The 22,918-nt window shown below is 51.5% G+C and overlaps 2 protein-coding genes across 12 annotated transcripts in view; one reads left to right on the top strand and one right to left on the bottom strand.

The window, feature by feature from the left end:
• Nucleotides 1-6,392, top strand: part of LOC123860858 (putative SCAN domain-containing protein SCAND2P) — a 14,155-nt gene extending 7,763 nt beyond the window's left edge. For 7 of the 10 annotated variants that reach the window (XR_010404815.1, XR_010404813.1, XR_010404812.1 and 4 more), the window contains one exon: nt 223-2,358. The gene's annotated coding sequence lies outside the window, so the exon portion shown is untranslated. Of the gene's footprint in view, nt 1-222 lie in introns of all 10 variants that reach the window. The other 3 variants (XM_064569850.1, XR_010404814.1, XM_064569849.1) reach the window with 3 other exon arrangements.
• On the bottom strand, nt 2,403-22,918 carry WDR73 (WD repeat domain 73). 2 transcript variants are annotated; one of them, XM_054513296.2, is made up of 9 exons: nt 22,491-22,918; nt 21,871-21,938; nt 21,457-21,545; nt 19,546-19,634; nt 18,851-18,915; nt 15,463-15,627; nt 14,795-15,154; nt 13,216-13,507; nt 2,403-8,668 (listed from the first exon to the last, which is right to left on the bottom strand). In XM_054513296.2, the coding sequence occupies exons 1-8, from the start codon at nt 22,529-22,531 to the stop codon at nt 13,272-13,274; spliced, it is 1,113 nt and encodes a 370-aa protein (XP_054369271.1). In that variant the 5' UTR covers nt 22,532-22,918; the 3' UTR covers nt 2,403-8,668; nt 13,216-13,271. The 2 variants fall into 2 exon arrangements, with proteins under 2 accessions (XP_054369271.1, XP_064425915.1); XM_064569845.1 differs by lacking the exons at nt 21,871-21,938; nt 22,491-22,918 and adding an exon at nt 21,939-22,155.

The raw sequence follows: 22,918 nt of genomic DNA, 5'->3' as shown, positions 1-22,918 counted from the left end.
TAGAAGCTGGGGAGGGAGGGAGACCTGCAAGTCGGCTGTCTTAACCAGGGTTCAGCCATAGTCCAGTTTCTTGGTTCCTGGTTAATGGAAAGCTGACTGTGTTCTATCTGTCGCCATCAAGAAATTGTTTCTCAGCGTCCAGGAGGGGCCTCTTTCACGTTGTTTGCATTCTTCTGAGCTCAGAAAGCAGGTCACATTTGTGGTTTCATCTCATTCTTTCAGATCTTGAAACAAGGACACAGGACAAGGAGAATTCAAGCCAGGACATGTCAGAGGAAGCAGAGCTCCAGGGGGCGCTATTAGAGAGACCCAAAGCGGATCCTTCCCTGGCCAGGACAGACTGGGAAGACAAACATGGGGCGGAGAGGCAGTGGGAAGTACCCTTAGAAGATGGACAAGAGGCACGCTCCCCTCCAGAAGGAGACGTAGGTAAATTCATAGGCCCTCAGGGAACCTACATAGGAGGAAAGTCCTATCTCTGCTGTGCGTGTGGAAAACAACATGGCAACCAGGGCTCACGCTTTGCTGTGCACAGATTAGCCCACACTGGGGAAAAGACACCTTCTAAGTGTGGCCGTTGTGGGAGAAGCTTTGGCCGAAGTTCACATCTGGTTTGCCACCAGAGAATCCCCACCGAGGAGAAGCCCTACAAATGCCCTGAATATGGGAAGGGCTTCAGTGATCCTTCTAACCTCACATCACATCAGAGAGTCCACGCTGGAGAGGAGCCCTATAAATGTGGGGAGTGCTGGAAAAGCTTCAGCCAGAGCTCCAGCCTTACTATGCACCAGAGAGTCCACACAGGGGAGAAACCCCATAAGTGCAGCGAGTGTGGGAAGAGGTTTACCAATAGCTTGTGCTTCAGTGCACACTGGCAAACACACGCAGGCGAAAAACCCTACCAGTGCCCTGAGTGCAGGAAAAGGTTCAGCAAGAGTTCCACGCTCACCAGCCATCGGAGGATCCACACAGGAGAGAAACCCTATGCATGTCTCAAGTGCGGGAAAAGTTTCAGCGACTGCTCAAACCTCATTACCCACCGGCGAATTCACAGTGGAGAGAGACCCTATGAATGCGGGGAGTGTGGGAAAAGCTTCAGTCAGAGCTCCAGTCTCATCATCCACCGGAGAATCCACACCGGAGAGAAACCCTACGAGTGTGCTGAATGTGGGAGGCGATTCAACAACAGCTCACATTTTAGTGCGCATTGGAGGACCCATGTGACAGAGGCTCGAAGTGTAGTAGGAATGTCTTTAAAGCACCAAGTCTAAGAACACCGCAGAATCCGTTCCAAAAACTGTTTGTACGGTCCTTGATTCTATACCATGACACCCACATGAGATGGAGAGAAAGAATTTAGACCCAGTCCAATAGATGTTATTTTTGTTTCTCTCTCTAAACACTCACTTGGCTAATGAAATACTCCTCAGGGCTTTTTTCTCCACGCTGTTGAAATGGGAGCTCCTGTGGAGAGAATTCAGAGACTAGTTCTGAATTTGACTGGATCTCCATCACAGTACGTCTCCATGATGATCCTGTGCCTTAATTTCCACAGCTCGGTATGATGAGGGGGACAGTCCCGTCCCCAAGACCCTCCTCTGGGGACAGAAGTTTCCGCCTTGTGGCGCTGGGCAACTAGACAGGGATTTATGAATTACATACAGTTTTAAAGGTCTTTCATGGTCCTCCCTATGGGAAGATTGGGGCCTGGGAATTGCGGACATTTCTCCACGTTCCTTAAGATTTACATGGAGTTACTGGAGAGAAAAGCACTCGATCGTGTCATTTGGAGGAGGGAAGAGGAGAAAAGACCAACGCTGGAGGCTGGCTTTCTAAACCATAACCTACTCTTCCTCTCAACATACTAGGTTGAACCATATGAGATAGCCATTTTGAGCTCCCAAACCAGCAATTTCATGATTCAACCTAAACAGACTTTTTGCAGAATAGAATTACCCCAGATTGCCAGCAGAGCTGCTTACACAGCTTTACAGCTCCCACTGTGTCCTAAAATATAAGCCTGGGTCTAGGAGATCACAAACAGGATAACATAAGCCTTGTCTCTAATCTGTAAATATGTCCAGAGCAATAACTACGAACCACGGCATCGATCAAGGCTCCCAGTTGGAGGATCTGCCTGTCACCGGCCTCTGACGAGCTCCCTCGTTCCTACGGGGGAGGCCATGTGCAGGTTCACAGGTTTTTGAAGATTTGGGGTGTCTCTGCGAGAGCAGAGCACAGTTCCTGGGGGCACTCTGACACAGCAAATGGTGCTTGGAAATAAGTGGAATACACTTTTTCCCTCTTAAAATAGTTTCCTTTGGGGCACCTGGGTGGCTGGCTCCATTGGTTAAGTGTCCGGCTCTTGATGTCAGCTCAGGTCTCAATCTCACGCTTGTGAGTTCAAGCGGGATAAATCAACGGGATTTAAAAAAAAAAAAAAAGTTTCCTTTGTGCATTTGACTTGAAAATATTTCCCCAGAACTTCCCAGAAACCCACCAATTATAAAACAAAGCACTGTCGACACATGACAATTTCATTTAATTAGATTTATAAATATGATTATGTAATGAGTTTTTTTAATGAACACCAAAGAACTTATTCAAATAAGTGTTATCTATCAAAAGCAGTCATTCTGATGGGCTGTGGGCTTTATATGTTGTTACCATTACTGAAGACATTGAATTTTCCTGTAAGAATTGTCTTCCAACCACCCTAGAAGGCCCCCTATCAGCGTATTTCTGGCACGGAGCAGTGTCCTGCACATAAGCAAGGCTTAATAAACACTGACAGACGAGCTTGTTTGTCATCTAGCCTGATCGATCACTTCTCTTATCCATGAGACTTGGCTCTGCCCAATATCTGCTCTCTGAAAACAGATTCCCTTCTAAGGATGTCAATTTGCTGCCATTGAGGAGACTTCAAAGAGCCTATTTTGGGGGGATAGTTTTCAAAAAGCTATCCCAGAAATTTGAGTTCAGGATTTTTTTTTGTAAGGCCAGGAAATAAATCTGATATGTATTATTTTAAATCATTTCACTCTTCTGAATGAGAACGGCTCTACTTGGGTGGAAATTCATCATACTAAAACCAGTGTGGCTATGCATTATAAAAAGACTTTGGAAATAACCAGATTCCCTTTTGGAAACTTTTGCCATCATCCTTTTTTGGAATGGAACAAGGAGATTCAAATAGAATATCCATACAATTTTCTCTCATGTGTATTTTCCCCTTAGCAAAGTAACGGGAAGACTGAGCTGGAGACTGTAGATCTTTCTTCCGGATTTTACAATCCCTGAAGCAATAGGATCTGCAAGACCACGGCTCTCGGTGGTGCCTGCAGTTAGTTCTCAAGGGAAGACTAGAGCAGGGAGTTAGCATGAGCTGACTCACATGGAGAGGCTTCCCGGGGAACCAAACGCAGTATGTACTCCTTGCAAGGTCTGGACTTTGATTTGAAACTAGTCATTTGTTACCTTGCTCAAGAGTGTTTTGATTTACCTTTTTGTCCGCCACGGTACTCGGCATGGGCAAAGCTCTGGGGGCTTTTATTTTTAGCTCAACTCAGACTCACAATCACGGCTTCAAAGTTTCTGAACCAGGCAAGCAGTGTGGCTTTTGGAAGCTGCCTCCTTGGAAATCCCTCAAGATGAAAACAATAATGAAAGTTCTAAGTGGGAATGCCTGAAATTCACTTTTTTTTTTTTTTTTTTTTTTAAGATTTCTTTGTCAGAGAGAGTGAGAGAGAGAGAGAAGCGAGTGCACAAGCAGGGGGAGTGGCAGGCGGAGGGAGAAGCAGGCTCCCTGCCAAGCGGGGAGCCCGATGCGGGGCTCGATCCCAGGACCCCGGGATCATGACCTGAGTTGAAGGCAGATGCTTAACCGACTGAGCCACCCAGGCGCCCCAAAATTCTAACAGTTGCAGTAGATGACACACAGTCAATCCAATTATGCGTTGCAACATTTTAACTGAATTTTAACTGAAGCTCATAGCAAAAATACTGGCCCATATTTTCATTTACAGATAGCTAGAAACAGGAGGTGGGTTTCAGAAGCTAATCCTGCTAGCGGAAGCTGGAAGCTGATGCAAGTATGTTCACCCAATAAATAAATGAATTCCAAGCGCATCCTGTGAGTGGAATGATCAAAGGGTGAGCCATTTTCATCAGGTTATAGACACAGCCCCGGGGTAGAGGCTTTGTGAAGCTGAGGGCCCCCAGGGCTGCAGGTGACCTAGGGCCACCCCCCCACTCAGCCCAGCATGGGGCCCCCCTCACTGGTTTTGATAGCTCTGCTCTGCCCACAGAGAACCGACCCTCTCCCTTTACGTCTCACCAGGACTCGAGCCTCCCAGGGCCCTCACAGCTCTGGGAGGCCTCCCGTCAGGAAGGCAGGGCAGAACAAGGCAGCTCGGCCCGCTGCATATTCAGGGAGGCCGGCCCTGCGCTGAGCCCTTTGCCGCGGGGGGTCCTGTAACTATCACAGCCACCGCAGGTGCGGGGTCACCACGCAGAGCTGGGCTTTGGGCCCTGATGTGACTGCACCATGGGGAGGGGGTCCTGACTGCCCTGTATCAGCCCCCAGCTGTGCACTGTTGGGAGCCACAGCGGCTCTGGGGGTTGGCCTGTAAAGTCTGCACACAAGGGAATGATTGTGTGCTCAAAATGACCCTTGAGGGCCCCTTCCCTAGCCCAGGAGGCAAGGACAGTGTCTCGGCCTGTGAGACGCTCCTGTGCTGAAGGCCCACGGGAGCAAACCCTGCAGGGAGCTGCAGGAGCCCGTCTCCCACTGCCGCTCTGGACAGCTGGGCCCTTTCGCCCAGGGGCCGCCTCCCCGTCCGGGCCGTCACCTCGCTGCGCCCCATGTTCTCATCTGCAACACAGGGAAGGGCGGAACCGTCACTCCTGGTTCCGAGGTCCGATTCCCCAGACACCTCGCCATCATTCACAAGCCGTCACTGTGAGCCCCGGGCCAGGGCGCGCCTCGGCACTCGGCTAAATAGGAAGGGTTCTAAGGCAAGCTAGCGCACTTAAATTCTTGGCCGCTCCCCTTCACAGTATCCTTCAGTGCGATGTAGAACGCCAGATTTGTGTGGGTTTAAGTTTAAAATTGTTGTTTTCAGGATATTCATAAGATTGTGCAACTGTCACCACTATCTAATTTTAGACCGTTTTCTTCACCCCAGGAAACCCTAAACTCATCAGCAGGCACTCCCCAGTCCCCACAGACCTCATCCTCTGGCCACCACTCCTCTCCCTTCTGCCTCTCGGGACAGGCCTGTTCTGAATGTTTCCCGGAAATGGAGTCCTACAGCGAGTGGCCTTTTGTGATTGGCTCCTTCCCCTCAGCGTCCTGTCTGCAGGCTCATCCACATGGTGCCAGGAGTCCAGGCTGCAGTCCTCCTTCCGGCCTGTGATACCCCAGCACACGACACACCACACTGTCAGCGCCTTCATCAGCTGGAGGACATCATCAGCTGGCTTGTTCCCTCTGTGCTTATTGTGGGTCACGTTGCCATGAATGTTCGTGTACACCTTTTGACAAGTTTTGTGTGGACACATGTTTTCAGTTCTGGTGGATAAATACCGAGGCGTGGAATTGCTGGGCCATAGAGTAACTCAAGGTTTAACCTTTTGAGGAAGGGCCAGCCTTCTTTTCCAAAGAGGCCGCACCATTTGACATTCCACCAGCGGTGTACAAGGGTTCAGATTTCTCCACGTCCTCCCCCCCAAATTGGGTATAGTCTTATTTTTTTTAAAGTCATCTCTACACCCAGCGTGGGGCTTGAACTCACAGCCCCAAGATCAAGAGTCGCATGCCAGGCGCCCCTAGTCTGTCTTTTTGGTTCTAGCCATCCTGGAGGGCGTGAAGTGATGAAGCCAGGTTCCGAATGTACTGCGGACTCCTGCATGGTGCAGGATGGCAGGTGTCGGTGTGGGATGAGGGGCCCCTGCCCCACCCACTCTGAGCCGGGAGAGGCCCCCCCAGCCCCCCACAAGTGCGCAGGTGCCCCAGTGTGTGCGCCCGTGGGCTCCGGCCACACTCCCCACCAACGGCCACTCTGGCCACCTCTCGGGCCCAGTGTGCACATGCCAGCTGCATAGCCAGCCCTCGAGAGGACGGAATGGAAGAGGGTGTGCAGGCCCTGGACGCAGACTCTGGCCATTCGGACAGGACGTTCTGGGTCCTGGGTGCCAGGAAGATGGTCTGGCGGAGGGATGTAGGCTCTGTGGGCCCACAGCCGAGGCCCGTGGCCTTCTCACCCCTGGAGAAGGGTATGGCTAGAGGAGGGCTGGATGGGGCTGGGCCCCCTAGAGCACCAGGCCCTGGCATCCACTTTTTAAAAAGTGTGATAAAACATCCACAACATAAAAGTTGCCATTTTACCATGTTTAAGTGTACAATTCAGTGGCGTTAAGTACATTTGCATTTCTGTGCAGTTATTACCACCCTCCAACACCAAACCTTTTTCATGGTCCCAAACTTTTCAGTGAATCCATTCCGCACGAACTCCCGTGGCCCTGCCCCAGCCCCCGGCCACCACTATTCTGCTGTCTCCGCCAACTGGCCTGTTTTAGGGCCCTCGTGCAGGCACCATCACACATCTGTCCTTTGCGTCTGGCCTACTTCCCGGCACCCACTCTGCCCACGTCCAAGGGGCGGCGCTGGGCAGAGAAAATCTGAACCACCTCACTGACCGGCTATGCTTCCTGGAGGAAATGCAGCGCCAGCAGTAGCCGAGCACCTGCGGACCGACGGCCGCACACGTGCGCGGCGGTCACACCTGCGCGCTCTTCCTGCCGCGGGGAGGCCGGCAGCCCCGCAGCCCGACATGCGCAGTAGCCGCCTCCCGTCTCCGCCCTCCCTCTGAAGCCCTCGGCGACGCCCGCGCTCCCGCACACACGCAGGGCCTTCACCGACCGGCCCCAGCCCGTTTCTCAGCCGAATTTCCAACTTGCTCTCTCCCCGGGCTGGGGCTGGGCGCTCTCTCGCTTCCCTCTGCCTGGAACACCCCACCCTCGCTTCGCCTGAGGGAAGGACACAAATACCCCTTTCCTGATCACACCTGGTCTCAGCCCTCTGTGCTCCCAGGTCACAGGACCCCCTTCCCTCTACCAGGGGGTCCTCAGTCCCCCCCCCCCCCCCGGCGGCGGGCCGGGTCTGTACGTCTGGACCTCCTCTCCCAGCAGCCAGCCGGGTGCCTGGCGCACAGCCACGCGCCGTCAGTGCTGGAACCTCTAGCCTCCCCGCCTTCTCCACAGCTGCGGGACACCCGCGTCCCTCCCTGACCCCAGCGACTGGACCGGCGGACAAGAGCCAGTCACAGCCAGCACGTGTGGGGGGCCGGTTCGCGTTTCCTTCACCCCCGCAAACTTTACTGGCCCCGGCTGAGCACGAGCCTTAGGCTGCTGGTTTCCTCCTCACCTGCGTGCGCTTCTCTCTCCACACGGGCGCGTGCCAGGGCTCCTTCCAGACTTGTTCCCGCTCCGCAGAAGCCAGGCTCCCACACGTGGGGTGCCCTTGGCCCTGACCCCGCTCTCCCTGTCGGACTCTGATGAGAGACGTGCGGATGGCTCGTCCCGGGAATGGACTGCGGGCCCTGCGTCTCCCGTCCATGGCTGCGGCCAGGTGGGGAGGGCACGTCAGCCTTCCAGACAGGGGCGGCGGCGGGAGGCGGGGCCCGGGAAAGGGGGGCTGCGCTGAGCCCCCCCGGACACGGCCTTGGAGAACACCCCTTACTCCCCTTGAGGGGCCTCCTCCTCCGGCCTGCCCATCTCCTTGACCGCGGCACGCTGCTCGGGAACACGCGCTTCCCAGCACGCGCAGGCGCAACGGCTGCCCCCCAGCGGCGGTCCTCACCGGCGCGGCCTTGCCGTGCGCTGGGTTTCTTGCTTCCTCCTTTTTAGCCTCTCCAGATCTTTCTCTTGCGTTTTGAATTTCTGTGGGGCCAAAGCAGTTCCTGAACGCTCTCTCCCTTCCGTGCTGAGTCTCCGCCGTCTTTGCCCAGAGCTGAACTGGAGCGGATCCTGTGCTGATGTCGAGGCGCATCGCGCATGGTCTTCGGGCCGCTCTCGGGGTTCTCTGGGGCTTCTTCCTAGAGTAGCTGAGAGAACGCGGCGTTCCTCCCCAGGGACTGTCTGTGTAGGTTCCCAAAGGAACATTCTGGAAACTGGAGGTGAGGATGTGTGGCTGTCCCACAAACTGGAAGCACAGCTGCCATGTGGTGGCAGGGGCCACACGGACGTAAGGCGAGCGTTGACACGGTGCTGCACAGCCAAGGCTGCCGGGCGTGCGTGGAGGGCAGGGACGCTCGGGGTGGTTCACGGACTCGCAGCACGAGCAGCACCTGGAACTTACTCAAAATGCAAATTCTCGAGCTGCACCTCCTAATGCGGTGACTTGGCCAGGTGGAAGCACATTCCCTGGAATTCATTTCCCGTATGTTTCCAGGTAGAGTGAGCCACAAGAGTCGTTTTGGGGTGAGATTTGGAGGAATTGAAGTGGCAGCCATTGGTTTTGAACGCTTGGGCCCTGGAGCAGGTGCATCTGTGGCTCACACTAGCGCTTTTGTGCACGCAGCGCTCTATGTTCCCGTGGTCCCTTCGGCTTCTCCCGGGCCTTGGGCCGCAGGTGTGTTTAGCTCCGTGGTGAAGGGTGCAGTTCCTCCTGCAGGAGACGCACATCATCAGGACTGCAGATGGCGAGACCAACCTGTCCCTGCTGGTCCTGGCTCTCCCCTCTTCCATCCACCTTCTCTTTCCAGCTGCCTGCCAGGGGGCAGGGGGTGGGGGCCCCGGCTCCAGCAGCAGACACGGGGACAACAGCCTCACAGAAACTGCTGACCCAGCTCCGCGTTAGGTAAGGTCAAGTCTGTGTGTGCGTGTGTGAAAGGTCTCCTGCTGGCCTGCCCCTCTCACAAAAGCCTGGCTAATACTCCTACCGATCACAAACCCTGGAGCTCAGCAATCCGTTTTAACCAGTCCTCTAGGTGATTCTGACACATGTGGAAGTTCGAGAACCACCGATGCAGGGAAACTTTTTATAGTTATGTGAGCCTAGAACCTACCTTTTTACATCTATATGAGGACAGTTTTAATATATCTGAATTTCCCAGAAACTCAACTACTATATAAAACTAGGGAAAAGAGTACATTCTTTTGTTCAGAACTTTCCCAAGTGTTTGTTTTATTTATTTAAGTAAACTCTACCCCCGACTCTACCCCTCGAACTCACAACCCCAAGATCAAGAGTCACACGCCCCACTGACCGAGCCAGCCAGGCACCCCTTACCAGTTCAGAAAAATGTCGACTCTCTGGTGTGAGTCACAAATACAGGACACCTGTATCAGTCCGTAGTTGTAGCTGTCCTGTTCTCAATGATTTTACAGAGCAAGCATCTGATGACATCCCTGTGCAGAAGTGTGAACATTTCTGTATTGTACACATTCTTTTGTAGTTATACTTGTTTTGAAACTGTTTGTAAGTAATCAATTTTCCCTGTAACATTTTATTTCAGGACAGTAAATGGGTGTTCACAGAAGGCATGTTGGAGCTGACAGTGTTGAGGGCCACTGTCTGATATTATGAGCTTGAGTGTGTGTGTGTGTCTATGAGCACAGTTTCTGGGCCACATTTTGGTATTATGATTATAGGAATTGGCTAGTTCCCCAGATTTTTTTAAATGAAAATGTCTCTAGTTGGGACACCCGAGTGGCTTAGTTGGTTAGGCATCTGACTGGCTCAGCGTCCTGGGATTGAGCCTCGCATCGCACTGGGTTCTGCGCTAAGTGGGGAGTCTGCTTCTCCCTCTCCCTCTGCCCCTCTCCCTGCTTGTGCTTTCTCAAATAAAATCTTAAAAAAAAAAAAAAAACAAACCCAGAAAGAAAACGTCTCTAGCATGAGAATTTGCTGTTCTTTAAAAGTCTGAAAAAAATTGTAACCACAAAATTGCCCCACCCCCAACGTCCTTTTTGGTGCTAGTCTTTCAAGTTTTAATTTTTTAAAAAGATTATTTTTATTTTTATATTATTTATTTTTTATTTTTTTTATTTATTTTTAATTTTTTTGACAGAGAGAGAAACAGCGAGAGAGGGAACACAAGCAGGGGGAGTGGGAGAGGGAGAAGCAGGCTCCCCGTCGAGCAGGGAGCCCGATGCGGGGCTCGATCCCAGGACTCTAGGACCATGACCCGAGCAGAAGGCAGATGCTTTACGACTGAGCCACCCAGGCGCCTCTCCAAATTTTTCTTTCTTGAGTATTGAAGAATTCAGATTTTCTACTAAAAAGTAGTTTACAAATACCAGTTTTTAAGAAAATTAACTGTATCTTGAGCTTTTCAAATTAACATAGAATTTTACATTGTTTTAATTTCTTTTTTTTTTTTTCTTCCTTTCTCTTGCTTAATTCGTAGAGGTTTAGATGTGGTGCCAGTCATCTGTCTGTCCTCAGACCCATCCGGTTCCGTCCCCCCTGCTCTGTACTGCAGGTGCAGGCTACCCTGCTGGCGAGCTCCCGTCACAGCTGGTCCATGGCACAGGCAGGCTATGGGAGGGCCGCGGGAGAGGAACCAGGGGACCTCCCCGTCTCTGTACTTTCTGCAGTCTTCGGCTGTCTCCTCTGCAGTCCCAGCTCCGGCTCCAAGGTCCCAGCCCCAGCCAGCAGGATTGCCATGCTCCCCTTCCCACTGGGAGGCCCCAATGTTCACCTCTGGTCACACCCATACCCCACCCCTTTGTCCCTCTGGCTAACTTCCTGCTTTGCTCTTCTCTCATGGGCCCCACCTTCCCCTGCATCCTCTTTCAGATGCCTCATAACTGAATTCCTGTAGCTGAATTACTCGGTGTGGGTTCAGTCTTTCTAGCTGGGCCTTGACTGACTGATAGGCATTTTATCACTATTTTTCAGCAGCTTTTGAATTCATGCATCAATTCTACTATTTTCTAAATGACTCATTTCTGCTTTTATTTGGTGAAATAACAGAGCTTAGCCAGCGGTATGCTGTAGTATTTGCCAATTTCTGTGGGTAAGTATTTCCATCATGGCCGATTTCAGCAGTCAGTGTGATGTCACTAACAGCTGAGAAGAGCTCTACAGGATCAGCTCTCACAGGGGAGTGGGGGGTGGGGGGAAAGGATAGAAAGAAGACTTTAGAAAAATGGTAAAAATGATCACATCTTGAAACTGAATTATTTTAAATTAAACTTCTCCAATATATAACACTCCCTCAACTTCACTGTTAAATAAAAAAAAACCATTTCATTTGAAAATCTCAGGTTTTTCTAACTTCCTAAGTGCTATGAATTGACTTGTGCCCCCGCCCCAAATTCTTATGTTGAAACCCTAACCCCCCACGTGACAGTATTTGGAGATAAGGCCTTTAAGAAGTAAGTAAGGTTAAATGAGGTCATGAGGGTGGGGCACTAATCCGAAAGGACTGGTGTCCTTGTAAGAGGAACAGAGACCAGAGCGCTCTCTGCAGGGATGCAGAGTGGCCGTGAGCACACAGAGATGGGCCCCTATAAGCCACCTGAAGAGGCTTCCGGAGGAAACGTGCTGGCACCTGGCTCTTGGACTTCCAGCCTCCAGGACTGTGAGCAGCGAAGTTTCTGCTGTGTGAGCCCTTAGTCTGTGGTGTTCTGTTAGGGCGGCCCGAGCTGATGGATACAAGTGTGCCCACTGACGGCCAGCAAGCCAGAGCCCATGGTGGTCACAGAGCTTGTTTGGGGGACAAAAAAGTTTTGGAACTAGAAGTGGTGATGGTTGTGCAACACTGTGAATGCACTTAATTCTACGGAATTGTACATTTGAAAATGAAAAAGACTGGCAAATTGTTACATGTATTTTAGCCACAATCCTTAAAAATTAATAACATACCCAAACCACCAAATCGTACACTTCCAATGGGTGAGTTGTATGGTATGTGGATTATATCTCAATAAAATTATTTTTTAAGAACTCAGAGCCCAAGCTGACAAGTCATCAAATAATTTCAAAAGCAAACTTGCTGAAAATTCCTTAACAAGTGTGCCAGTGAGAAGTTCTATGTAACAGGAATGCAGGTACACTTTAATATTTGCTATGGGCCACCAAAAAGAGATGTCCGTTGGGTCTACTCCCCTGGGAGGACAGGGGCAGATGTGGGAAAGCACCACCCTGGCGCAGGTGTTGTGTCCCAGTACGAACCACCCGAGAGAGGGGCCGTCTAATCTCTGCGGCAGGTGCAGCGGGTGAGAACGCCTATCTCCCCACCCCAGCTATTCTTGTCTTGAGAAATATTTGCCCCCAAATGTTTAAATACATGAGGAGTCTCAATTTCACACATCCAAGAAGTAAAAAACTACAAGTAGAAAACTACAAGTCATGATTTTTCACTTATCAGACTGGCAAAGGCCAAAAAGCCACTAGGGAGACTTGGCTGGTGAGGAAAGAAAGACAGGCAGACCCATCCCTGCTGCCATCACAAAGGGCACAGTCTCCGGGGAAGGCTCACTGGCCGTATTTATAGAACCTAAAAATGCATGGATCCTCTGCCTTAGCAATTTTAATTTTAGAAATTTATCCTACAGGCTTTTGTTCATGGATACAAACGTTGTTCACACTACTTGTAAGAGCGAAAGATGAGAACATTTTCAGTGCCATTTAAAAGGAGGCTGGATGTACAAATTATGGTTCGACTGAACACCAGTCCAGCCCATGTACCACCAGGGGCAGGAACCACACTGCTACTTTTGTGCCTCCTGAACTGGGTCATCAGGCCACCGCCATCAGCTGTCCAAAGCATTAATGTTTTAAATTTGGCAACTTGGTAGATAAGAAAAGGGCATAATCTTGTTTTAATTGTTATTTCCTTCACTGCTACTGGGGTCGACTTTTTTCACGTTTACTGGCCCTTGTACATTTCGAGTTCTGTAAAAAAGTTCACAAAACGCCTTTACAACATTTGTTGTTTTTTTCACTCTGATATTGTGAATACAGACAGGAATAAAACACTGTCATTCTACACTTGGGGGGAGATGGGGCTCCCGGGTCTAACAGGGGCTACCAAATACTTATTGTGCTATGCATCCTGTTTTTTAATCCATCCCTTCTAACTTTCCCAACAGCCCTGAGCGGTAGCTCTTACTATGCTCATTTTACAAATAAAGAACCTGGGGGCAGAAGCTGGCTGACTTGCCCAAGGCCACTTGGCTGGTAACAGGGGCCTAAGTCGATACCTGGTTCTACAGCAGCTCCTCCTCTTCGTCGAGGCCTGGGCAGGAAGCCGCTGGAGTCAGCAGGCCGCGCGGAGGTCCACCCAGTCCCACACGTGCAGAGAGGCGTCGCTTGCTGCCGAGAGGAGAGTCCGTGGTTTGTGGGGGTGCCAAGTGTGGGTAGTGACCAGTGGAGCAGTGTCTATCTGGCTGCCCTCCAGGAAGATGTGACCTCTGTGAGTGAAGACAGGTTCTACTTGGTTCCCCACTCCATCCCAAGATGTGGCATCATAGACCTGGACTGTCCCATCAAACCCTAAGGAGGAATGAGAAAAGAGAAGATTGACACTGGAAGTAATTTTTATTGTTTGTTTGTTTTTTAAGTTATCTCTATGCCCAAACATGGGACTTGAACTCATGACCCCGAGATCAAGAGTCCACACTCCAACTGAGCCAGCCAGGCGTCCGTAAAGTAATTTCTATAGTTTGCTCTCTGGCACCAAAACAGGTTATAGGATGAGAAATCAAATAATAACAAGATGCTTAAGGCCAGGGGCACCTGGCGGGCTCAGTCCGTAGAGCATCGGACTCTTGATCTTGGGCTCATGAATTTGAGCCCCACATTGGGTGGCGATTACTTGAAAAAGATGCTTAAGGCCAGCTGAAGGGCACATAAGCTCCACCCTCGCTGTCGGCAGCTTATGACCCCATAGGGCAGGTGACGGTGTACTTCTGCTATTCATCTGGTATGTGCCAGGCCCGAGGCCAACCCTGGACATGCGTTCTTTTAATCCTCACAACTGTATGAAATAGGTACTATTATTTTCCCCGGGAAACCGAGGCTTAAGAGACTCTTTCAAACCTCTTTCACTTGCCTCAAATTCTAATCCCTCCGCATCTGGATCCCTGTCAGCAGATGGCCTTGCCTCCTGCTTGATGGGGGAAACAGAAGCCTTTACGGAGGAGCACCTGCATGTCCCCCCACCACCTAGCTATACCCACACTCACTCCGTCCTGCTGTCTTCTTGCTACCAAAGAGAAAGTTCCTCCACCAAGCTTGGTTCTTTTCTTCTGCTCTTTTTGGATCCTGCCATTATCAATGATCTTTTCTTACTCTCTCGACTATTCTTTCAACCTCTCCCCTTCCATGGGTCCTTCCCATTGACTTTTAGATACCCTCATTATTAGATACCCTCAGTCAGCTAGAAACTGCCGGGCCAGACCCAGGAGCCTGCTGACCTAGCAGCTTGCTAGAATTCGAAAAGCAAGCAGACCAAGAAGCACTTTTGTGATCCCCTCACCTCCTCCTGGTACAGCCCCGTGCCTATCCTAGTGCCTCGCTATCTGCAGTCCTCTCGCCCAACCTCAGCACCGAATTCCTGCTCAGGTAGGAAAGGCCTGCTACCAATGTCAAAATTCAGTAGCTAGAAAGGGGAAGGGCCTGCCATGGAAGAACCTGGAGGGTTATCTGGAGCTTCTCTGGGAGGGACTTTCACTTCTGGGGCCAGATTTATTACGGGGCTGCAGTCTCCTTCCTGAGCACTGTACAGTCCCCTGGGAGACAGAGCTCAAGTAACAGACACAAAATACTGCTCAGCAGTACCTGAAATGGCCAAGCAGCTGTCCAGGCCTGGCGCCCAGGTCACTCGCAGCAGCTCTGGGTCGGGGCTGGGTGCAGACACTGAGCACTGGACGGAACTCACAGGATGGCAGAGATTCCGGGGATCAAGAAGACAGAGCTGCCCGTCTGAGCCAAGGCTGGCAATCCTGGGCCCAGGGCCCCGGCCCCCAACTTCAGCACACCACCTCCCTCCAGCAGCCCCAGGGCTGGGGCTGACATTCTCTGATGGCGCCCACTTCTGGCGGATGTCGACAAGCCCCAGCCGGCCTGAGGAGCAGCAGAAGGCAAAGGTGTCTGCATCCAGGACCTGCAGGCTACTTAGCTCCTCGCTGTCACTGACCCCTGGAAGACAGAGGGTGACAGAGAAAAGCTGCTGGAGTCACAGGAGTCTGGCCGGTCACATACCCCTTCCTCTGGAAGCTTCCCACCAACACCGGGCACCTTGCCACGCTCCACCCAGCTGGGACGCTGCTGGTCCCGGGACTGCCTCTTCCAGCCCCAGAACGGGGGCCCCTTGAGGCTAGGGCCTGCCTCGCATCCATCTGGTTTCCCCAGCACCTGGCCCGCACGGCTGAACTCAGTTCTTCACGCAGCTGAGGAGGATGGAAGTGAGCAGGAGACGCCAGGCAAGGGGTAAACGGCTGTGGTACCTGAGGTGTATGTGGTCTTCTGGGATTCCAGATCCATAACCTTCAGACTGCTGAGCCTCACCCCGTGGAGGACTCCGGGTGCCATCGAAGAGAAGATAGCCACCCTGGGCCAGAGACTGCCCTCCTTCTCCTGCACAGCAATGGTGCTGACGGCTTGAATGACATCTGGGGGAAGGAAAGCACAAGAGGCTAAAATCCGGGATGCTGATGAAGGCCTGACACATTACAAGGTGAAGGCCAGCCAGCAGTCTTCCCTTGTACATGTAGAAGGTCAAGGAGGAAAGGGGGCTGACAGCTGGCAAGAGAGGACGTGAGACATAAACGCCCTGGATTACATTCACATTTCTGAAACTGTCAGAAGCACTTTAATTCCTTTATAATTTGTCTTACAAACAGTTTTGCAAACAGGAGATAATGAATCATAGCAGCCATCTCAAAACCCCAAAAGCATTCTGGCTTTTTATAGTTTCGCAAAGAACAAATAAAGATAGAAAAAAGCGAAGAACACACTTAAGATATCACTTACACCTTAAGTGAAAATAACAAGTACAGAGTTCATGAACTAATAGTATTTCTTCAAGCACATGTTCCATGACCTCAAGCAACCTGCGGATGCCTAGCCGGTGAAGGTCACAATACCCATGTCTCCAAATGGAAACCGGGCAGGAGGGTCCACATCGTTGTTGCACCGAACGGAGGAAGGACACGCCTGACCTCAAGCTGGATCCAGTTTCAGTGTGTCTGCTCAGCCTGCTTGGTTCTCGCCTCTGCGTTCTACACTGGAGGCTTCTTAGTGGCAACCGTTTAGAGCCGTTTGCTGTACAAACTACTTAATGGGAGATACAGATTTCCATTTTATATTTTCTTGCTCCAAGAGAGGCTCATTATTTGGTCACCACATTCTCTGAAGAAAATGGACATCTAACTATTTTTTTGATTCTAAAGCACAGGAGAAAGTCAGACTGAGGTAGGAATGGATGAGAAGGAATACTAACATGGCTTGGCAAGCAAGCGCAAGGCAGCGAGCCCCCTGGAGACTGTTCCCATCCGAGGAGGGCACAGGGCACGTGTCTGGGCTGGGCTAGAATGCAGAAGGCCCTTGGGTGTTGCTGCAAAGGCCCACGGACTCCCAGTACCCTTGATCCGGACTTGCTGAACTCAGTCACTCCTTCCACACAGGCTGCGGAGGTTTGGAGCAGACAGGACAGCTGAGCCCCAGGATCAGAGTTTGTCTCTGGGGAGCCGATGAGGCTGTGATTCAAACCCGCCCCGGCACAGCGCACCTGCCTCTCCTGGGCCACACGTGAGCAGCTCCCTCTTCCCTTTCCACACACTCTGAGGGACCTGGAACAGATTCCCCAGGACCTACCGCTCTGAGCCAGGGGATGGTCCTCAGATATGATCTGTCCTCTGATGGGGGAAAGGAAGAGGCCAAGGGAAAGCCTTCAAAGACCTATTTCAAAGACGCGGTGGAAAATTTCAGAGCCTCCTGACTGGAGAGTTGCTCTGTAATTATAATCAGAAAGAAATGCAGCTTTCCTCCTCCTCCTTTCTCTGGTCCGTGGTAAAATGCCCTCCTCCGGGTAATCCATACCACATTTAGCAAACCAGCCCCAAATGGAGAAGAGAAATGACTAGGAAATCAAAGCAAAAGACACAGTGAGACACCGCTAAGAACTTGGCCATGAAAGAAGGTTGTGTCTGAGGATTCACCCAACACAGAACAGGTCAGAGCAGAGGTACGCACACTCCCTAAGGAGTCAGAATGGTGCCCACACCTCCAATAGTGAGCAAATGTATTAACACATCTAAAGGATGGTGGTGTCCAGGAGAGGGGGCTGTCCAGCCATGCGGGCAAAGAAAACACTGGGGCCTGTCCAGGGCGGAGGGAGCCATACCAGACTGAACACTGAACTTCAAAGTGGATACAGCAGGGGACATTCAGCTGAGACCTTTAGATGTGTATTCATCCAACTCAAAGGTTTCCACAGCCCCAGTTATGAGAGAAAAGGCCTCAGATGCTGCTCCAGGGGCCTGGATGGCACCAAGGCCTGGGCAGCAATGCCTTCCCAAGTTTTATACTTTGTGCCGAAGACCGCTTACGAAAACACAACTTGGAAACCTCTGAGCTGATTCTTCTTGTTACGGTTTTGTTTATCACGCAGTCTTCGAGGAGGTCAGGTTTTCCACAGACAAAGAATAAGGACCTGGAATGTCCAATTTCAGGGACACTTTTTTATTTATGAACTAATAAAACTGCATTCTGGTTTACAGCAGTCTTGTGAGTCCGGTGAGTGCGTCTGCCTCTATAAACACTACGCTTTTTGGAAAATTCACCTTAGATAACACTACGCTTTTTCAGCTTCTAGGAAAACAGCTGGTCAACCTTCCCCAGGCTCTGGAATATTCTGCACTATTATCTAGGGAAAGAGAACTCTTTATCTGATTTGCTACTCTCATAGGAGCGTCAGAGCAAGCCCCCTTGGGCCATTAGCTCCCCTGGGCCTGGGGCTATAGTATGGTACTCCAGACACCGTCTGGATAAAAGGCAGCTCCGGGCGCCTCCACATGGTTAGTGACACTCTCCTCCCTCTCATCTTTAAGCAACTGCTGTCCCATATGGCCTATCTTTAGGCAAAGATAAAAAACTACAAGTTACTGGCATAAGGACAGACACGAAGACCAATGGAACAGAACTCAGAGTCCAGAAAGAAGTCCTTGTATTTATGGTTAAGCAATCATCTTTCAATGAAGCCAAGGGGCAGTTCCAAAAGCGGCGGCCTGTGCCTCTGAGGCACACTTCCATTCTGGCCAACAGTGCTCTAAAGAAGCAGGGATGGAAGGGGCTGAATCAGGGCCGCCGCTCTTGGTGCCTGCCTGGCAGGGAAACCCGCAAACCTACTGCTGGAGGGAAGGCTATTCCACATGAACGAACTCCCCTTCCCTCCCGAAGGGAACAGGATAACACTTGCGGCTCCTTTTCCCGTTCCCCTGTTACGGGGTAGACTGACTTCACGAAGAGGGAGACTGGTAGGCTGAGCCTCTTGCTCCCTCATTATTTTCCATCCCCGAGACGAGCATGCCTACAAGGCGAGGTGACCTCCTTGCCTCTGCCCCCGCCTGGGGGAGAGGCACGGGGTACGCCAGGTGCTCTGCCCATGACTGGGTAGGTGAACTGAATTCCGGAAGCAAGTTGCAGGAAGTTCCATCTGGGAGATGTACGCCACGCTGTGGTCGCTAACTCATTTTTGCCCATGTTAAAGTAGACACTACATTTTAATTCCACCTGGCTCTGTGACTATTTCTTACCTGGCTTAGATTAGGGGGTAGGGGTGTATGGGTATCAGGCTTTCCCACAACCCAGCCCCACCAAGTCAAATTCACTCACCACTGTCCTCTGTGACCTGCCACACATGCAGGTAAGAACCCGGAAGACCAGTGGTTACCAGCAACCTATTCATAACAGACAGAAGGATCAGTCCAGCGAGTGGGGAGCTCACCCACATACCCCCCAGCCTTTTCCCTTCCCAGCCCACTCAGCTTGGGGCCCCTACACTCCCCATACCAGGAAAGCTTGCTGCAGGAAGAGAGCAAGACCAGCCATCCTCATTTCACAGATGAGGAGCAGGCTCACTCCACTTGAGGGACAGACCCAGAGCTCATGGAGGGTCACGGGACTGAGCCCAGGCTTCCACAGGGCATGATGTATCCGAGAGGGGACACCAGCATGGAGCCTGAACACACAACCCTAACCCGGAGACTCTCAGCCTCTGCCAACAGGGCTATTAGTCCCAACGACCCACCACCAGTGCTTTGAGAAACTAAGGGCATCCTTCTACTCTCTATTCCCTGGAACAACTCCAGCGATCTGGGGATTACATTAGTTCAAAGGTCTGTGGCCTCTGTGGGACCATCAAGTTACCAAACAATGAGGGTTTTTTTTTTATATTCCAAATCTGGGTGTGTGTGTGCTTGGGTGCTGAGGGGGTAGGGGTGGAGGTGGTGCTAAAGAGGGAGGATACCCCTGACAGCTCCAGCCACTCCATCCTGAATGGAAGGTCTGGGTCACAGAGCTGACCATACCTGGTGTCTGGCACGTGCTTCAGGTCAAAGACAGACGTGTCTGAAAATCCTCCATGGCACACCTTGAAATCTCTTTCTGGGCATAAGCCCTAAAATACAAAGGGGTGGCCCATCAGAGAGTCTGCTTTCCAAAGGCACACTTCGATGAGCTCTAGGTCAGACGCCGGCATGAAGCCCCTTGCTGACAAAAGATGCTTCCCCCTGCCGGGCCTCAGTGTACTGCCTGCCACCTGTAAATGTTGGTCTCAGCTGCCTACACAGCTTCCTTTCCTTCCTGCACATCCAAAACCCTTCTCCCAACCTTTCCCCGGGCCCTTTCATGAGAGCACAAGTGTTAGACTCTAGGCCTTCTTAGAGGAGTCACCGAAGCTTCATAGCTTCATCCAAGACAGCTGGAACGTATCAGTCAACTACCCTGTCCCCATTCCTCCCGCACCTCCCACTGGAAGTCAGGTGGGTCCTTCTAGCAATAAAAATGTAACCACCACCAATTATCCAGTGTTCACTGTGTCAGGCACTGTGTTCAGTGCTTTATCTACTTTATCACATTGAACTCTTACAACTACCCTGTCATGTAGGTACTGTAATGACCCCTATTCTAAAATGACAAAACAGGGCGCCTGGTTGGCTCAGATGGTTAGGCATCTGCCTTCGGCTCAGGTCATGATCCCAGGGTCCTGGGATCGAGTCCCACATCGGGCTCTCTGCTCCTTGGGAGCCTGCTTCTCCCTCTGCCTCTCTCTCTCTATTTCTCATGAATAAATAAATAAAATCTTAAAAAAAATAATAATAAAAATAAATAAATAAAATGACAAAACAAAGGCACAGAGAACTTAAGCAACTTTTCTAAGGTCACACAGGGATTATGTTGTGGATCTGAACCCAAGTCTGTCTAACCAAAGTTCATGCTCTCAGCCACTAGACTCTACTCTCTCCATATGAGGGACTGGAAGCAGAGGGAAAGAAGGTAGCCATAAGAAAAAAGAGGAAAAGCCAGGCATGAGGTAAGAGGTAAATAAGGTGTCTCCTCAAGGCTCAGTCTGGGTGAGTGAGCTCCTGGCTTAAGCCTGAGTGGTGGGGATCGGGGAGATCAAGAGCACTAGGCAGGAAATCCCCCCCAGGGCAACAAAGGCCAGGCTGTCCTCAGATGAGACTGAGTGATTTTATAGCAACATCACACAGCTACCCACTCTTTTCTTCTTCACACATTCTCTTCTCTTGGCTTCTGAAACACTGCCCTTTTCTTTCTTTCTTTTTTTTTTAATGATTTTATTTATTCATTTGACAGAGAGAGACACAGTGAGAGAGGGAACACAAGCAGGGGGAGTGGGGGAGGGAGAAGCAGGCTCCCTGCTGAGCAGGGAGCCCGATGCGGGGCTCCATCCCAGGACTCTGGGATCATGACCTGAGCCGAAGGCAGACGCTTAATGACTGAGCCACCCAGGCGCCCCAACACTGCCCTTTTCTGAGACTCCTACTTCAAAGACTATTCCTTCTTAGTACCTGTTGTGGGTTCATCTTCCTTTAACTATTTCTGAAATGTATTCCCTAAGGTTTGGTCTTTAGACATTGTCTGCTTTTATTCCTTATACACGACACTGTCATCCTAGGTGATCTTAATCATTCTAAGGGCTTCAACCACCCTCTACACTCTAATGGCTCCCTAAATCTATTTTTGATAAAGTAAAATTGACCTCTTCCTCTAGGAGCCCTCTGTAAACCTCAGACATCCTGCAGCACTTACCTCTGTGCATCCCTGCCTCCCTGTGAGACAAGCAGGGCGGGACCAGTGCTTGTCCCTCTTTCTGACTAGTATCCAGGACAATACCTGGTAGACAGAGGAACTCTCTAAAGGTTTAATAAATGAATAAAAAGTAGACATGTATACTCAGCATTTGTATTTCACGTTACCTGGTTTTCTTTTACAGAAAGTCTGAGAGGTAGTATCAGATGAAGAATCTCATTTTTTTTCAGGCTTTCATAGCCAGCAACAAAGACTCCTGGAAAAAGAAGCAGAAGTAGCTGTGACAAACTGCTAGAAAGATCCTGGACCATGGCTGGGTCTAGAAATTTCACCAAAACCTCCGAAGCAAAGATAAATTCCTCCACCATTGGTATGCAGCCTTGTATTGGGGAATGGAAGGGATCTAGATCTTACTAAGAGGAATGTTAAGTGCTGACGGGGCTGAAATTGCTACAAGACCAAGAGGAGGCCTCAGACTCCCAGAAGTGTGGGTTGGGTCCCTCCCGGCTGCGCTAGCAATAAGAGGTCCAGCCTGAGGAGTAAGAGTCCATCTCCTTCAGGGCCAGGCAGGGCAAGATCACCTTTGTCACCAATCCATTCAAGGACTCGAGTGGCTCCCGAAAGATCGAATGCATGGAAATCTTGGTACCTGCATGATAAAGACACAATGTCACACGGTGCACAGCACTCTGCATCTGTTAAAACTCTGAGACGGCAGCACGGTTCGGTGGGTGGGGGCCCAGGCTCTGGAGCAAAGCAGACCTGGGAGCAGGTCTTGTTGCACATTTCAGCCCCCGTGTGACTGGGACCAGGCCGGTCACAGTTATCCCTGAGCCTCGGTCCCCATCTGTAAAACGGAACTCCCAGAGCACCTGGGCTTCCCAAGGCTGATGTGAGGAATCACTGAGCTAATGTGCTCAAGGTCTCACTCAGGCTGGCGCAGAATAACGGGTCACTTGGGTGATTATTATCCTCCACGACCACGGCTCTTAACTGGCACCGCACACGCTGCGCCCACGGGGAGGTGCCGCTTCCCAGACGCCGGAGCCCACTTCCAGGCGGAGGGCTCGGTGTCGGCCCCGCCCCACGGCCAGGCCGGCCCCGCCCACACCGGGGCTCCCTGGGCGCCCCACCCCGCACCAGTCCGCCCGCCCCGCCAGCTCCAGGCCCAGGGCCCAGGGCCCAGGCCCACAGGATTTACAAGCGCAAGGATTCCACCAGCCAGTCCTCCGCGGGGTCCATGGCAACGCCGCTTCCGGTACCCCACTTCCGCCGCCCCACTTCCGCCTCTGAGGCCCTTCCTCGGCAGGCGCGGCCCTCTCGCGAGGAGTGGGCGCGGCCGGCTCCGGCTGGGGGGCGTGGTCCCACTCCAGGGGGCGGGGCAGAGAGGAGCCTGAGCGCCTCCACCAGCGCGCAGTGCCCTCACCGGGCTGGGTCCGGGATCCTTCTGGCAAAAGCTCGAGGGGGGGAAATGACGTAAGATCAGGGGTTCCCAGGATGTCAGTTTCGAGCGGGGCCTCGGGGACCAAATACCCGCCCGTTTCACGACCGAATATTTGCAGATCAGAGGGTCAAGCCCAGATAAAATACAGGATGCTCGGTTAAATTCGAATTTTAGATAAACTAATG

This window comes from Mirounga angustirostris, unplaced genomic scaffold (assembly GCF_029215605.1).
Source record: "Mirounga angustirostris isolate CCGP_5_RB_7025 unplaced genomic scaffold, mMirAng1.0.hap1 SCAF_9, whole genome shotgun sequence".
Lineage (NCBI taxonomy): Eukaryota > Metazoa > Chordata > Mammalia > Carnivora > Phocidae > Mirounga > Mirounga angustirostris.
The sequence above is the reverse complement of the archived record's forward strand: the minus strand, read 5'-3'. Positions and strand labels throughout refer to the sequence as shown.